The sequence below is a fragment of the Phyllostomus hastatus genome, unplaced genomic scaffold (genome assembly GCF_019186645.2).
Source record: "Phyllostomus hastatus isolate PE091 unplaced genomic scaffold, TTU_PhHast_1.1 phas_scaffold_385, whole genome shotgun sequence".
NCBI lineage: Eukaryota > Metazoa > Chordata > Mammalia > Chiroptera > Phyllostomidae > Phyllostomus > Phyllostomus hastatus.
The window spans coordinates 1,418,451-1,434,494 of NW_025334026.1; the positions used below are offsets into that span (position 1 = coordinate 1,418,451).

General features: G+C 42.6%; 1 protein-coding gene across 2 annotated transcripts in view; it reads left to right on the top strand.

The window, feature by feature from the left end:
• Positions 1-16,044, top strand: part of SNX29 (sorting nexin 29) — a 564,444-nt gene that overhangs the window by 218,255 nt on the left and 330,145 nt on the right. For both annotated transcript variants that reach the window (XR_006783480.1, XM_045819397.1), the window contains exon 14: positions 9,945-10,027. Coding sequence is in view for 1 of the 2 variants with exons in the window: in XM_045819397.1 (XP_045675353.1) it covers positions 9,945-10,027 (83 nt within the window). In the remaining variant the exon portion in view is untranslated. The remainder of the gene's footprint in view (positions 1-9,944; positions 10,028-16,044) is intronic.

Genomic DNA, 16,044 nt, shown 5'->3' on the forward strand with positions numbered 1-16,044 from the left:
GAGAAAAAAAATAACGCAAATACTGAAAGAGAACAAGGTAGAATTCAGTGTTTGCTGTTTGTCTTCTCCTTCTGGGTCTGACTCTGGTAATGTCAGATGGTGTCCCCATCTAGCTCTAGGCCTGTTTGAGGACACCAGTGGTCCACAGTTTGTGGCAGTCTCCTTTAGGTTTGGCTGCATCTAGGCTGGTCCTTGCTACTCTGCCTTGTTGGCTTTTTATCAGTATAAAGTCCAGGGTTGGGTCATCTAACATCCAGCGACACTGCAGTTACCACCTAACCTGCCTCTAGAGGAGCCTTCTGGTACAATTGGGAGTGTGGGATCCCTGGATCTCTCCTGGGAGGTACTGTTCATCTTCAGGGAAGATTGTGGGAGTGTTCCCCTGCCCCTGCACCACATGTCTTGGTCTAATCAAGTATAGTTTCTGATGAATTAGCTATTTCATGTGAGAGCCAACTTGTGTAAGAGGGTGAGCTCTTTCCTGCCAGGCGCTTGCTGATGGCAGCTCTGTGTGAGAGCCAAGGCTGCTCGGGGCCCGGGATTCCCCTTATTGTGCTAGTTTCTGTACTCTCAGCCCAGCTGGTTTCAGTGAAATAGGGTCTGAGGAACCAACATGTCGAAAAGTGTAGGAAGGTCCCTGCACCTTGGTGTCTTCCCTCTCTTTCCCCTGTGGCTGTGCACCCAGCAGGGGGTTCTTGAGCCTGGCCAGACTGTTCTGCAGAGCTTCCCCATTGGACGTGGTGCTTGCATTCCTGCAGGAGGGTCTGCTGGGTACTTTCTTCCCTTTCCAGAGGTTTTTACTCTATGGGAAGAAGGGAACCACCTGGCTGCAAAGAATCTCAGGTGTTCAACTCTTGCCCTTTTAACTACCAGCCCACTGCCCTCATAGGAGACACAGGCCTGAACACTCTGTTCTTTGTAGCCCCCAGCTTGCTAGCCACACTGGGTAGGGGCCCAGCAATCCCTTCGTTGTGCCACTTTCTGAACTCCCTGCCCAGCTGGATTCAGTGGGAACAAACTACACTTTTAGTCTGGTCTCTTTGCTGGCAGATCAGCTGTGTGTGGGGTCCCTGCCCAGCCACTCATCAGCTATTCTTTTGAAACGTCACTCTGTGGTATCCATACTGTAGTATGGAGTCACTGTCCACTTCTCTGTCCATGCCACCTCCCCAAAAAGCAAAAAGTCTCTTGATCATGGCTGCCTGCAGCCTGCCTGTGCCTCTCACTGACCCAGTTGCAGTCCCTGATCACTTTAAGCGATGGAGTCCCTCTCTGGCACTCTCCCGGTTGGCTATGCTGCTATGGACATGCTACTTGCTGTGCAGGTATAGCTTGGGTCTCCCAGACTCCATATATCCTTCCAAGTCACTCTTGATTAAGGTTGGGGGGTCCCTATGTGGGACCAGGACCCCCACTCACCCCAGCAGGGGAGGGAGCTACTAACACTGCAATTTCTACCTGGTCTCTCTGCTGTGGCTGCAGGTGCCACTCAGGGTGTTTTTCCTTCAACTTATAAAATCTCCTTACTGGACAATATGAGCTACTTCCATGGGGGTAGAGACCTAGTCTTTTTTGTTATCCCCTCCATTTCTGTTACCTACACAATACCTGATATAGTCAGTCTCAGGAAATATTTGTTGAATAAATTCCGTACTTTCTGCAACAATCTGGTGGGGTCCTCAGTACTCCTGTTATTTAGGTGAGTAAACAGATGCAGAGAGAGACGTCCACCTTGCACACATTTGGCTAGGTTGATATTACTCAGATTGTTAGATTTTTCCTTTGGCTCTCTAGTTTATTTGTTCTCTCTGTTGTTCTTACCTCTCTGTTCCTATGCCCAAGTACCTCATAGAAATGTTGCGAGGATTAAATGAAATATATGTAAAGCTGTATTAGTTATCAGCTATGTAACAAATTAGCCCCCAAATTTAGCAGATTAAAACAACACATTTATTATCTCATAGTTTCTGTGGGTCAAGAATCCAGACATAGCTTAGCTGGATGCCTCTGGCTCATGGTCTCTCATGAGGTTGTGGTCAGGGTGCTGGGTGGAGCTGTGGTGATTTCCAAGCTCTTCCAAGCCTGGGGAGCCTACTTCTAAGCTCACACACGGCTGCTGGCAGATGTTGGTCCTCACAGCATGGGCCTCTCCACAGGCTGCCCAGGTGTCTGCATGACAGGGTCTCTGGTGATGCTGTAAGGAGTGGAGGGGGAGAGAGAAACATGGATTTGTTGTTCAGCCCACTCATGCACTCATTGGTTGCTTCTTGTGTGTGCCCTGACTGGAGATTGAACCCGTAGCCTTGGCATATCAGTACAATGCTCTAACCAACTGAGCTACCTGGCCAGGGCCGAAATACAGTGAGTTTTTGTAGTTGACCTGGAAAACTCACTTATTGATTCTTGGAGCTTTTTGTAGAGTCTTGGAATTTTTTTATGTCGAACATCATGTCACCTGCCAATAGGGACAGTTTTAGTTTTTCTCTATATTCATCGTTTTTGGGCCTTATTTCACTGGTTAGAGCCTCTAGTACTCTGTTCTGAAAAGAAGTGGAGAAAAGACTTTCTTGACTTTTTCCTCAGTCTTATAGGAAACTGTTAAGTCTCTCACCCCTAAGAATGGTGTTGATGTAGGTTGTTTTTTTTTGTAGCTCTAACCTACTCTAAATATCTTTTTTGTACATTAGTAAAGTGTGTTGACTGAAAATTTAAATAATTTTTCTCCTAATTCTATCATCAGAAATGAATACTATTAACATTGTGGTATATATAATTCCAATGCAAATATATATTAATTAATATATGTAAGGAGTTATACTAAATATACTTTGTTCACTGCTGCAATCACAGAATGCTATATTATAAATAATGACACAATGCTAATAAACATACATAGTCTTCATGATTTTGACAGCTCTGTAGTGTTCTTTCATAGGTGAATACACTATAATTTGTCTACCCACTCCTCCCTATATTTATTTTGTAACCAGCTTCTTTCTGATATATTATTCACAACATCCTTATATATATGTTTGAGACTTCTACTCCTTATTTCCTCACCATAATTTCCTAGAGGTGAAATTGTTTAGTCAAAAAGTATACAGTTCTTCAGACTGCTGATTCATATTTCCCAAAGCTCACGTGTGACCAGCCACTTATGTTTATGAGATGTCTGATGATTGCTAGCAGAGACTTGAGGGTAACCCTAGGCAAACTCCTTAACCTTTGAAGAAAGCTTGCCAGTCAGAATCTTGTTCACATTCATAGAAGAGAACCAACCATGAGATTTTGCAGATCTATGCTTATCAGCCCTTGTTTTTCTACTGGAACCTTTCAAGCCTTTACATTTTCTATTTTGTCCATTTCACCTAATTCCCTAAATTTATATGAAGCAATGTGAATACACTCAAATCTCAGGTTTGAGTGTATGTGTCATTTGACTTTCTGGCCCTCAGCTTTCCCATCTGCAAAGTGGGCACAGTAAAACCAACTGTATGAGGTGTTGATTCAGTGAGACCAAGTGTGTGACGGAGAGGAAGACATGGACTTGGAGATGCTTCAGTATGAATTGTGGTCCTGCTTTGTATTAGTGGTGTAAATTTTTTGATAGGCCACTAATGTCTCTGAGCCTCAGTTTCTTCATCTGCAAAATGAGTGTAAAAAAAATGAGGATGATCATTTTTCCTAGAGTTGCTATGCAGATTAAACAAGAGCATCTCTGCAACACTTTGAAGATCAAGTGCTTCACTCAGAGGCAAATACTCATGTGATATGGATAGAAAAGTCAATTCTCTACTAACTGTGGGGCTCTTCTGAATGAGGTAGAGTATTTACCTGTAGGAGGCCTGGGCACTGAGCAGTTTCTCAGTTCTTAGCTAGCATGGAGGATGGAAGGTGGAAACATCTGAAATGTCCACCTCTGCTACAGTCCACATGGGCAGTACTTTTCCAACAGAGACTTGTTTCTATTTCACTAATTTTTTTCCATGTACCCCATCTGAAAAAGCTGCCTTTCGCAAGTTGTGGAGTTTGAGGGGTTAATAGGTGGTCAATGTGCATAAATATTTTGAAGGTATTGAGAAGCCCTGGGGAGGTGATGGGAGGGGTGTATATCACCCACATTATTCTTTCCTTAACATTTTCTTTCAAGCTATTCACTTTTGAAAACATTTAAATTTTTTCCCAAAGTATTCTTTATATCACTGCAGTAAGTGGAAAAATCAATTTTTAAAAAACATACTAGAAGAAATCCTAACATAAAACGGTTTGATGTACTCCCTCAAGTGAATTTGGGAATGTATCACATGTGGGAGATTCTGTTTCAGGTCATTCCCTGTGGTCTCCCCAACCCCCTGTTCGTTGAACTGTGGGGAAGTTGGATCCCGCCACTTTTCAGAGTAGAAAGAATTGGAGAAGTAGAGAGGCAGCAGAGGGGGGGGGTTTCTGCAAGTCTGTCTTCGTGAGGTTAGACTCCCACTGCCGTTTCTTGGGTTACAGAAGACAGCGTCCACCTGAGCGGACCCCTGCTCCTGCTCCTTCTTGAACTGTGGACTGACATTGTCACCATTACTGAGTAACTGCTGAGGGGGTCCCCAACTCTACCTTCCTCCTCCTTTGAGGCAGATGTGTGAGTTGCAGCTGAAAGACTGAATCCTGGGGGAGAGCCCAGCCATTTCAGATAGGTCGTGCAGGGGGAAAAGTACACCGGCTGTTCCTGGAGCTCCAGCGACTACACTGGGAACGGAGGTGGAGAAACTGGTTGAGCCCTGGGATTCCCAAGCAGCCCATTTCATGGAAAGTCTGAGCACTGGCGGTTCCTTTACCGTAACAGCACCCCCAACTTTTCTGGATGGTCTTTCAGATGGAGACTTAATGAAATTACTTCTTTGTTGCAAAAAGAGCCAGGTGGCATAGGGTGATCTTCAGCTGAGCCAGGTTCAACCTAGAGCCAGAGTGGAGTAAAATCCTATGACATGGAGAAGGAAAGTTGCTCTAGGATGGTGCCAACCCTCTGTGCCTCTGTTTGGAGGTCCATCCTCAGAGGCTCACTTAGTCACATGCCACCAGTGTAGACGGGGCAGAGGAGAGGAGAAGACAAAGGGACAGCTGGCCTCATAGCAGCTTCATCATCTACCAACGAAGTTAAAAATAAAAGCCCTGTGTATATAGCCTTCTGGGCTGTCAATCTCGTTGTCTCATACATGTGCATGTGCATGTAAACAAACACACATGTGTATGGTGGGGTATAGAGTGAAGAGAATAAGAGCTCAGACTCTGAAGACAGACTGCCTGGGACTGAGGTGGGTGCTTATGCACCAGAGCCCTGGTCCGGTTTGGTCTTCGCTGCTCACCTTGCCTCTTACCTGTTTAGATTGACAGGCTCCTGGAGAGTGACTTATGCTGGGTTGAAGGGCCCTGCTGGGATGGGCCTTAGCGATTATTGCAATTCTGAGGCCTTTCCCAGTTAGGATGTGCTTAATTAATTGAATCATCCCATTGTCTCATGAAGTGTCAAGTAAAAAGGCATTTTTATTTGATGATCGTAACAGAGATGTGTGTAATAAGAATAATGCATTTATATGATTCTTCTGTTTATAAATTAAAGTCCTGTAAGCTGTTTGCAGATTAGTTGTCTGGAGCCTAGGAATTATTTTTTTGGGTCACTAACATTATAAGTTTTTAAAAATACCTTTCAATGGGTAAAAAATATGTAATTTGCCAAAGCTCCCCACCCCCATTCCCTTTTGTACTTATTGTACTCACTGACCTGGCCTGTTGTGGTCATTTAAGTCTGTGTTCCATCTTAAGAGACATGCTGTGGCAGAGGACTGTCGTGAACCAAAGCTAAAATAATGGGTTCGATGGAACCACCCACACACGCAGTGAGCCTGTCAGGGCCCTGGTCTCGCTATTGCACAGTGGCTATGTAAGATGTAATCACTGGGGAGACTGGGCCAAGGGTATATGTGACCAACCTCTTTGCATTATCTTTGCAGCTTCATGTGAATCTACAGTTACTTCAACATGAAAAAAATGGGCTTCATTCTGTCAGGAATGGGGGTGGTCAGGAGCTATTTGCCTCTTTGGAGTGGCTAGGTGTTTGAGTTTTATTCAGAAGCAGTCCCAGTGACCTGAATGTGTTCATTACCCACAAAATGAAAACAATTTCACTGGTATAAAGTTGGCTGGAATGAATTTATCACTCCCAAAGGTGTCCGACCCAGTGGTTTGATATATTCTTCTTTTTTTATTAAATAAACGAAAAAAAAAAAAGATTTTATTTATTTATTTTTAGAGAGAGGGGAAGAGAATGAGAAAAAAAGGGAGAGAAACATCAATATGTGGTGGCCTCTTGTGTGCCCCCCAACTGGGGACCTGGCCTGCAACCCAGGCATATACCCTGACTGGAAGTCGATCCAGTGACCCTTTGGTTTGCAGGCCCATGCCCAATTCACTGAGGTACACCAGCCAGGACAATGGTTTGATACATTCTTCGTGGCTTCTTATCATTTTGAGAAGCCTTTGTATAAAAAATCTTAGCTTTCATATGTTAGGTCTGATATTTGGAGAGAGTCTTAAGACACTATTAAAAGATTGATCCAAGCCAGAAGAAAAGCAGCCACTTGAAACGTTTCATTGCTGGCTGTAGAGTCGAAGATAAATCAGGAAGACGAGGGTCGGCATGTGTGGTGTGAGCCAGTGAGACAGAGCAGCCAAATGTTGACGTGACTCAGCTGTCAGCCGGCCAGAATGAACTTGCCTAGTCTGCCTCTTGGGGGATGTTCTGCCATAAACCATTGTTAAAATTATGGCACGTAGAAGTGCATATAAATTTCCTTTTTTCCCTAGTTTCCACATCATATGTGACTTGAATTCACATGTGGAGTTTAGACTAGGCTGGGACAAGTGAAAAGACTCTGGCTGAGGGAACCCAGGAAAACAAGCTGTATATCCCTGTATGTTGCAGAATGTGTTTTCTCCTACAAACCTTTTCAGGACTTGTTAGTTGTTTAACTTCAGATGTCTGCTATTCATATCACAGACAAAATGCAGATACTTATAGAAATATCCATGACAGGCTGTCTAGTAGGAGGGAGATAATTAAGGGACTCCTCTGTGCTTTACTCTCTCTAAAGTTTCTGAGATGAATGTAGAGTTCTCAGGCGATGCCTAAGTGTTTGGTGGTGTCTGCAGTTGAAGTTGATGAAGATAATTTTTCTGCCAAAATACAGTTCACAAAAGCAAAATACTAGCAAAGTGTTGTCTTTGTGGGCTGAGATGTAGTCCAGTGCATTGAAAACAGGCGACAGAGCCAGTGGTGGGCAGTCTCAGGTTTTTCCACTGAGGAAATTGTGGTGTATCCATATCAAGGAATGGCATTTCATCCAAAAATAGACCAAGTTAGAAGTTTCTGGTAGTGAGTTGTTCAATGAGACAAACCCAGTTGCAGAAAAATTTATAATATGAATGGTTTTATAAAGTAAATCTGCTTGAGCATATTGGGTTTGTAGTGGCTATGTGAGCATGGTGGAAGGCATAGCATGAGTATACCAGGTTTTTACCACTGATTACCAGGGGGAAGGGGGAAGTAGATGGTAAACAAAGGAAAAAACACTTCAAACAAAAATTAAAGGAGTGTGAAAGATGTGTCACCTACAAAAAATTACATTTAGGAATGTGTGTGTGCCTAGTGAGGGGTATGAAAGAATAGTTATAAAAATGTTGGGTTTATTTCAAAGTGCTGGGTTTTCAACTGATTTTTACATTCCTTCCTAAATGTGTTCTAATTGAGCATTTTGAAGTGAGCATTCTTACTTTTAAATTTATTTTTATAAAAATAAAATATACCCAATCTTAAAGCCCTTTTCATTGTGTGTAAATATTCTAGGAGGTTCACAGGCACTCAGGCCTAAGCATGTTGTGGGGAGGAGCAGAAGCAGTAATGTGGAAGAGACACTTTTCTCTGGGGTATCTGGTGACAAATCCAGTCCAAATCCTAGAGGAGACAGAGAAACGCTCTTCTGAGCCTTGGAGGCCAAGAGACCTGCGTTTGGGTCTTGGCAGCGTGTCTCACCTGTACTGTGGTTGGAGACCTAACCCATGCCCCATTGCTCTCCTACACAACAGGGAGACTACTATAGTGTCATTGGGCCTGGCACATCAGAGGCACTCACTAAACATTTTTCTACTGAATGAAGAATGAATAAATGAATGAATGCATGCTTGATTCATTGAGGTCACATATGTAAAGTCTGAGCTATATTGTAGGTACTCAACAAATGGTAGTTTTCTTCCCTCGATCTTCATGTTCTTTTCCTTCACCAGTGCACCTAGGGAGCAAATTCAGTGGTGTGGGGTCTTGTTGCAGCCTGAGTGCCATGTTTCACGGTTCAGTCTTACACGGTTTCAGTCTTACAGTTTTCCCAATTTTCTTCCTTTATCCCCCCTTCACCCTGCCCCCCAACCTTCCAGTATTCCCCTCCCTTAGTTCATGTCCATGGGTTGTACATATAAGTTCTTTGAGACATCTGTTTCCTATACCATTTTTTGTCTTTCCCTGTCTATTTTATGCCTATTAATTATGCCTCTTCTTCCCTGTACCTCCCCCCCGCATTCCTCCCTCCCCGCTCCCCACTGAACTCCCTCTGTGTGATGTCCATTTCTCTGATTCTGTTCCTGTTCTGGCTGTTTGCTTAGTTTTTGTTTTCATTGTTTTTCTTTTCTTTTAGGTTCATTTGTTGATAGTTATGAGTTTGTTGTCATTTTACTGTTCATATTTTTTATCTTCTTTTTTCTTAGATAAGTCCCTTTAACGTTTCATATAGTAAGGGCTTGGTGATGATGAACTCTTTTAACTTGACCTTATCTGGGAGGCACTTTATCTGCCCTTTCATTCTAAATGAAAGCTTTGCTGGATAGAGCAATCTTGGGTGTAGGTCCTTGCCTTTCATGACTTGGAATACTTCTTTCCAGCCCCTTCTTGCTGTGAGGTTTCTTTTGAGAAATTAGCTGACAGCCTTATGGGAACTCCTTTGTAAGTATCTGTCTCCTTATCTCTTGCTGCTCTTAGGATTCTCTCTTTATATTTACTCTTGGGTAACATAATGATGATGTGCCTTGGTGTGTTCCTCTTTGGGTTCAACTCCTTTTGGACTCTCTGGGTTTCCTGGACTTCATGGAAGTCTATTTCCTTTGCCAGATTGGGGAAGTGTTCCATCATTATTTGTTCAAATAAGTTTTCAATTTCTTGCTGTTGCTCTTCTCTTTCTGGCACCCCTATAATTCGGATATTGGAATGTTTCATGTTGTCCCAGAGATTCCTCAGCCTCTCTCCATTTTTTTGGATCCTTGTTTCTTTGTTCTGATCCAGTTGGATGTTTATTTCTTCCTTTTGTTCCAAATCATTGCTTTGAATCCTGGTTTCCTTCTTGTCACTGTTGGTTCCCTGAATATTTTGCTTTATTTCATTTTGGGTATCTTTCATTTGTTGTTTAATTTTTCAACCAAGCTCAATCAGCTCTGTGAGCATTTTGAATGCCAGGGCTTTAAATTCTCCATCAGTTAGGTTGGCAATGTCTTCATTGCCTAGGTCTGAGGTTTTGCTGTGTTCTTTCATTTGGGCCGTATTTCTTTGTCTTGGCACACTGGTTGTTCTCTTGACTTTTTCTTTAATTACTTGGTTATCCGAGTTCCATGCAGTTTGGTTTTCTGGTGCTTCTGGTTGTTTATTGATTTTAGATTGGTTGTTGTCCTCCTTTTGGTTGTGAGAGGAAGTGAAGGGTTTCTACATATGCCTCTATCTTGGCCGGAACTCTCCCAGAGAATGTATTATTATTTATAAGACGAACATTGTGTGTTTTTCTTTGCACAGACCCCCCTCCCTCCACCTTTGGTCTAAATTGCCAATTAAAAAAAATAATTTTTTAACATTCTTGTACCTGCAGGGAAAATGAGGTGCTCAAAGTCCAGCTGAAGAAATATGTAGGAGCTGTCCAGATGCTGAAAAGAGAAGGTCAAACAGCTGAAGGTGAGGGGGAGACAAGCCCGGGTGGGGAAGGGGCCAATTCTTTGCGTCTTTATCACCCCTGTGCCTGGCACATAGTAGACACTCAACATGTGACAAGTGCATATGCAGATGAATTAGAAAAGCAGGATTCTGGAAAATTAATTAGATGGAAAATCCTGCTGTGTATTCTAGCTAAACTAATATTGTAAAGCTTACTTGCTAGATTAGTAGCAACAGTCATATCAGTTTGTATACTTAAGGGATTTCATGTCTAGAGTGTTGAGACACCTTGCAGCATGAGTAAGTTACATTAGGCCAGGGGTGAAAGCATCAGAATGCAGAAGTGGTGGAGAATCCAAGCTCTGGGCTTAGGATGACCAGGTTCTAGCTCCAGCTCTGGTGAAGTTTCTTTGTCTCTCTGTACCTCCTTTTTTCATCTGTAGAACAGGGTTTGTTGACAGGGTTTGTTGACAGTGCCTACCTCATAACACAATCCATGTAGACAGTGTAATGCCAGCCATAGAGTAAGTACTGAGTAAATTTTAGCTGTTACTAGTATTATTAATCAGAAATACAAGTAGATAGAAAAACAATCACTTGAAAAGATCTCACAAAATCTGATGGTGATCTGTACTTCCTCTCTCTGCAGTCTGGCTGAAGTTTGACTATCATGAATCTATTGAAATGTTTCCCAGGTCAGCCTGTGGAAAGCATATTTAACTTTGGCTGCAGTATCTTGCAGCCTTCAGCCAACTGACCATTGTAAGATTTTCTTAAACAGAAATGAACTCCTGGATGTGTGGGCATTTTAACAAAGGGGTGGGCAGTCTGTGCTCACAGGCCTTGGGAGTCAGCCACACCTGGATTTGCATTTAAGCTTGCCCACTGTAACTTGCCTTTTTGGAGTTATTTTGTCATCTGTGAGCATAAATATCACATCAATGTCATGAGGTCATTGTAGGGATTTGCCAAAACAATGCAAAGCTTCCAATATGGCATCTGGCATATTCTAGGTGCTCAGTACATGCTAGTTATTTTTCTTGTGATAGAGGGGTGCATGATTGGAATCTGTATATGGCTTGCATAGTATTGTCATAAAGACTTGAATTTTCTTTGATGCTTTTATATTTCTTATTGTCTCAGTTTGATCAGATTCAACATATTGATGATTTTTACAAAGTAACATGTCTCACTTCATTCATGATTGGTCTATATCTGTTACAAGTCTGGGGGTTATCATTGCAGAGTTAATGATTAATTATGGTTTCTTCTGTGGGGTCATCACCCTTTTCATACAGATATTACAATTATGGCCCCAAATTAATTTCATTATGTGGAGTTATGTATATGTTGGTCTTCCAACTTTTCCCTCCTCATCTTTGTTTCCCTAGCAACTGGCTTTTGTAGTCATTCATTCTATTATTTACATGTTTCAAATGGATAGTATTTGTCTAGCCCCTACCCTTTCCAAGCAAGTTCAAGTCTATTCTCATTTGATTCAGTAACTCTGTGATGAGTATGTCCTTTTCCTCCATTTAAAAAAAGCTTGTTATTAGAGGCCCAGGAGAGCTTGTGAGGCTTGCGCGTGTATCTGGAGGGGAAATGAACTTGGGTCATTTTCTCTAAATCTCTGGTTCTTTGCTTATATAGTTCTTTTTTTTAAAAAAAAATTTATTTATTTTTTAGAGTGGGGAAGGGAAGGAGAGAGGGAGGGAAACATCAATGTGTGGTTGCCTCTTATATACCCCCCATCAGGGATCCAGCCCACAACCCAGGCATGTGCACCAACTGGGAATCAAACCAGTGACCCCTTGATTTGCAGGCCAGCACTCAATCCACTGGGCCACACTAGCCAGGGAACTTACATAGTTCTTGGCTAGTGTGCAGAGGACACTAAAGTTTAGTGTGCAGAGGAATTGCCTGGGGAACATATTAAATACACCTTTTCTCAGAGCAGAAGACAATTCCTATTCTTAGGGCTTCCTTCAGTGGATCTAGATGGGGCTCCAGACTTTCACCTATGGACCACACCACTACCTTTTGAGAAATCTGTATTCTGTCTGTATAGAACTTTGATTGGGTACAGTAAGAAAATTAAGCCTGGGGAAAATAGAAGCACCACCAGACTTGCTTTTGCTTTAACCCTATAAAATACATTTCTGAGTAGCAGTATTTATGGAGTGACTCCCTCCAAATGGGTACCTGGAACCTACAGTGTGCCCAATGGTTTCTCATGGCAGCCTAGTTCCCTTTCCTAAGACTCAGCCTAAATGTTCTGCAGCAAAGCTAGGAAGGAGTCTTTTCAGGACAAAGTTGAGATGGTGCTTAAATGGATTCGAGCAGAGGTAATTAAGCTACCTGGTATAGCAGCGGTGCCTTGGTACTCTGTTTCTTACCATGTAATTTAAGACTGGCTGCCTTATCTGTGAGTCATCCTTCAGTGGAGGGTTTTGTACTGATGCCCTATTGTTGCCTGTTGAAGTCCTGCACTTCACTTCTCTCACTCCATGAGTGTTAGTGAGCACCAGCTCAGTCCTGGCTACCATGAAGCAGCTTCATCAAAAGGCACTCTTTCAAAAGTTGTACTTGGTCCCTTTAAAAGCTTTTACTTAATTTTCAAGCAATGTCACATATTACTCAAAGAAATTGAGGCTTTGCTCTTAAAAACTGTTGAACATGTGCCCTGGCCAGGCCACAGTGCCTTGGCATGCCCTGGCCAGGCTGTGGTGGTTTGGTGTCTAGGGAGTTGAAGGAGCAGGGGCAGGGAGAGGATGGAGAGAGAGGGAGTCCTTTCTGATCTATAATTTCCTTAGCTTCTGATGTCAAAGAGGTAGACATAGAGATAGGCACTAGCTCCCAGATTTCCAGGTGGGAATTCAGAATGTGTTTTCCACATTATAAGCCTTTTATTTTAAGGATATAAAGCTTTTTTTAAATCTCTTGGCAACAAATTGTTTATGAAACTATGAACTCATTGTTGGAGAAAAGAGTAAAAAGTCATTTAAATTGAAGTCAAATGCCTTTAGGGTTGAATAGATTGCTGAGAGCTATATTGTGATCTTCACCGTCATTATTACATTGTTGTGGGAAAATGCATCCAGGATAAAAACAAAACAAAAACCCCCAAAACTTAAAATGGACTTCTAGACTAGATTGTTGATAACCTCTAATTTTATAGATATCAATGTCAAATTCCCACCCTCTCCCTCTTTCACAAGAGTGATATATATAGTCCCTCTGGGAAAGTCATGATTTAATTAGCAATACATGGAGTAGAGCTTTGGGTGGCCTCATCGAGTCATTGAAAGATTCCCCCACCCCGCAATGTTGTCCAGTGGTGAGGTAGATTTTTCACCACTCAAGTGCTCTTTTTCCTTGGTAAGTTCAGAAGATTTTCCAGGAGCTTATGCCTCCAACTGCATTTTTGGATCTTTCTTGTCCTGGAGCTGCGCTGTCCTGTCCCTCCAGCATTAGAGCTGTGGCATAAGGCCCATTATGTTCAGGAGGAACTGGCTTGGCAGTTAAACTTCTGTTGTAACTCTTATGGGACATTTGATTCTTTCTTTTGTTAAAGAACTTGGACAACCTTTCTCCCCGCACCCATCTACCCTCATCCCAGGGAGCCAGTGTAGGGCAGCTTCACCTACAGAGGGTGAGCAGGAGACCACTCTCCAAATTCATGTTTTCTCCTCAGGCTTATTGCTGAAGTTTGAAACAAGATGTGTGGCCAGTTGTCTTCTTGCCTCGAGAGGCCTTCTGGCAGCTCAGTGAGAGGCCTGGGGAGTAGGTGAACCCCCTAGCCTCAGATACCTGATGGGTTGTATTAGCAAGCCTGGCTCATTCTCTTAGGAATGGATTTATGTTAGCTAAGCACACAGAGTGATGTCCAATCAGGAGAGTGGTTTATTCATAGTTAATGAGAAACAGAACCATTGGGTAGATCAGAAGGTCCACATCTGATGTTCAGGCATATCATTCCTCTGTGCTGATCACTCTGGGGATCTGGATTCTCACCTGATGGCTGCTTATTGTGTCAGAGAAGGGGAAACTAGTTGGGTGTATGTCCTGTGTTCAGTGGCTTGATATGTCCATTATTTGGAGAGGGAAAGGTCTTTAGGCCTGGGAAAACCCTCATTTGGAGAGACAATGTCAACTTCAACTGCTGGCTCATTCCATAACCCTTCTCTTATTTTTAGCTTGTTGTTCACCAGAGTTCTGAGGAGTGCTTGTTCCATTGGGTGTTGGTTGATTTGGACACAGAGAATGCAGTTCTTATGTGTGATACTTACATATTTTGTACTTACCTCAAAACAAGCAGTCAGCAAATAACTTTGTTTTAATTTAGAGATTTTAATTAATCATGGCTCTCCTCTCCCACTCCCAAGTTTTCTATAACACATAGATGCAGGAGTCAGAGAAATAATGAGAAAAAATAACATTTTTTGACTGACATTTGATTGGAAACTCCAGCTTGGCCATAGCCAGAGGCACACTCCCCAATAATACATTGTCACCCAGGTAAACCCAGAGATCCTTCTTATGAGGGATTGTTGGATGTGCAGAATTCCCTCACCCAGTGGGGACCAAGCGGGGAAAGAGTCTGTGGGGCTATGTCACTGTGAAATTCATCAACTCTACCCAATGGAGATCTCACCCATCAAGTAGGAGGTGGGAAGTGAGACTGAGGTCATAACTATGGTGGAAGTGTCCTCATAGCAACATGGCCCCCGGATGGAGGTGTTTTGCGAGGAGCTGTGATGGCTGCAGCCACTGAGATGCCTGCTGAGGGAGGTCCTAGGGCAGCAGGGCCAGGACAGCAGTGTGGCCCAGTGAGTAGACACCCCCTCCATGGCAGCTCTCTGGAGAAGGCTGTGTCAACAGAAGGGAGGCTTGTCCCCCTGTAGCTGTGTGTTGTTCTCCAAGGGCGTCACTGCATCCTAGTCCCTGCATACGCCCCCATGAAAACAATGGTAATGGCCAAAACATTTAGGAAAAACTATGCATTCCCACATTTTTTTGCATAGGCATCAGAGGATGAATGACTTCTGTGATAAAAACATTGAAAACGCTCCTTGGCAACAGACTTAGAGTTCATATGACCTTTCTGTGACTTAGTTTCTTCCCCTATAAAACAGGAATTGTAACAGTACCTTCCTCATAAGGTTTGGGGAAGATGAGATACATTAATAGATATGGAAAGCACTTAGAAAATGTCTTGTATATAGTAGCCACTCAGTAAATGTTGGAATTGCTTATTACCACTTTATTACTTTACTTTACCTTTGAATCATCATAAAAATCATCATAGCCCCTTTGAATCATCATAAAATTAGGATTAAAATGGTATGCATTTCATAGGTGGTTGTCTTCAGGATTAACTATTAAGCGATGTAATTCAGATAACAGACATGCTTGGATTAGAGTCTGGGATCTAGAAATGCTGTGGTAGACAGTATAATGGTCTCCCATAGATGTCTGCGCCCTACTCCCTGGAATCTGTTAATATACCACCTTACATGGCAAAAGGGACTTTTCAGATATGATTGAGTTAAGGATCTTAGGATGGGGAGGTTATCTTGGTTTATCCAGATAACTCCAGTGTAATCACACGGACCCTTACAAGAGGCAGGCAGGAGGGTCAGAGAGGGAGGAGATATGACAACAGAAGTAGAGGTTGGAGTGCTGTAGTTGGAAGATGAAGGAGAAGGCCACAAGCCAAGGAATGTGGGCATCCTTTAAAAAATGGAAAAGACAAGGAAATGGGTCCTCCCCTGGAGCCTCTAGAAGGAACACAATTCTGCTGACACTTGATTTTAGCTTGTAAGACCTATTTGGGACTTCAGACCTACTAAACTATAATTTTTTTGTTTGTTTGTTTTAAGCCACTAAATTTGTGGCAATTTGTTATGGCAGCAATAGGAAGCTAATATAAATATTTAGTTGAGGTATTGATTTTATCATTAATGGACTTGAAGGTTTTCTTCATTATCAACTTATGGAACTTGTGGTGGGAGGTTAATATTTTGAAGGTTGGATTT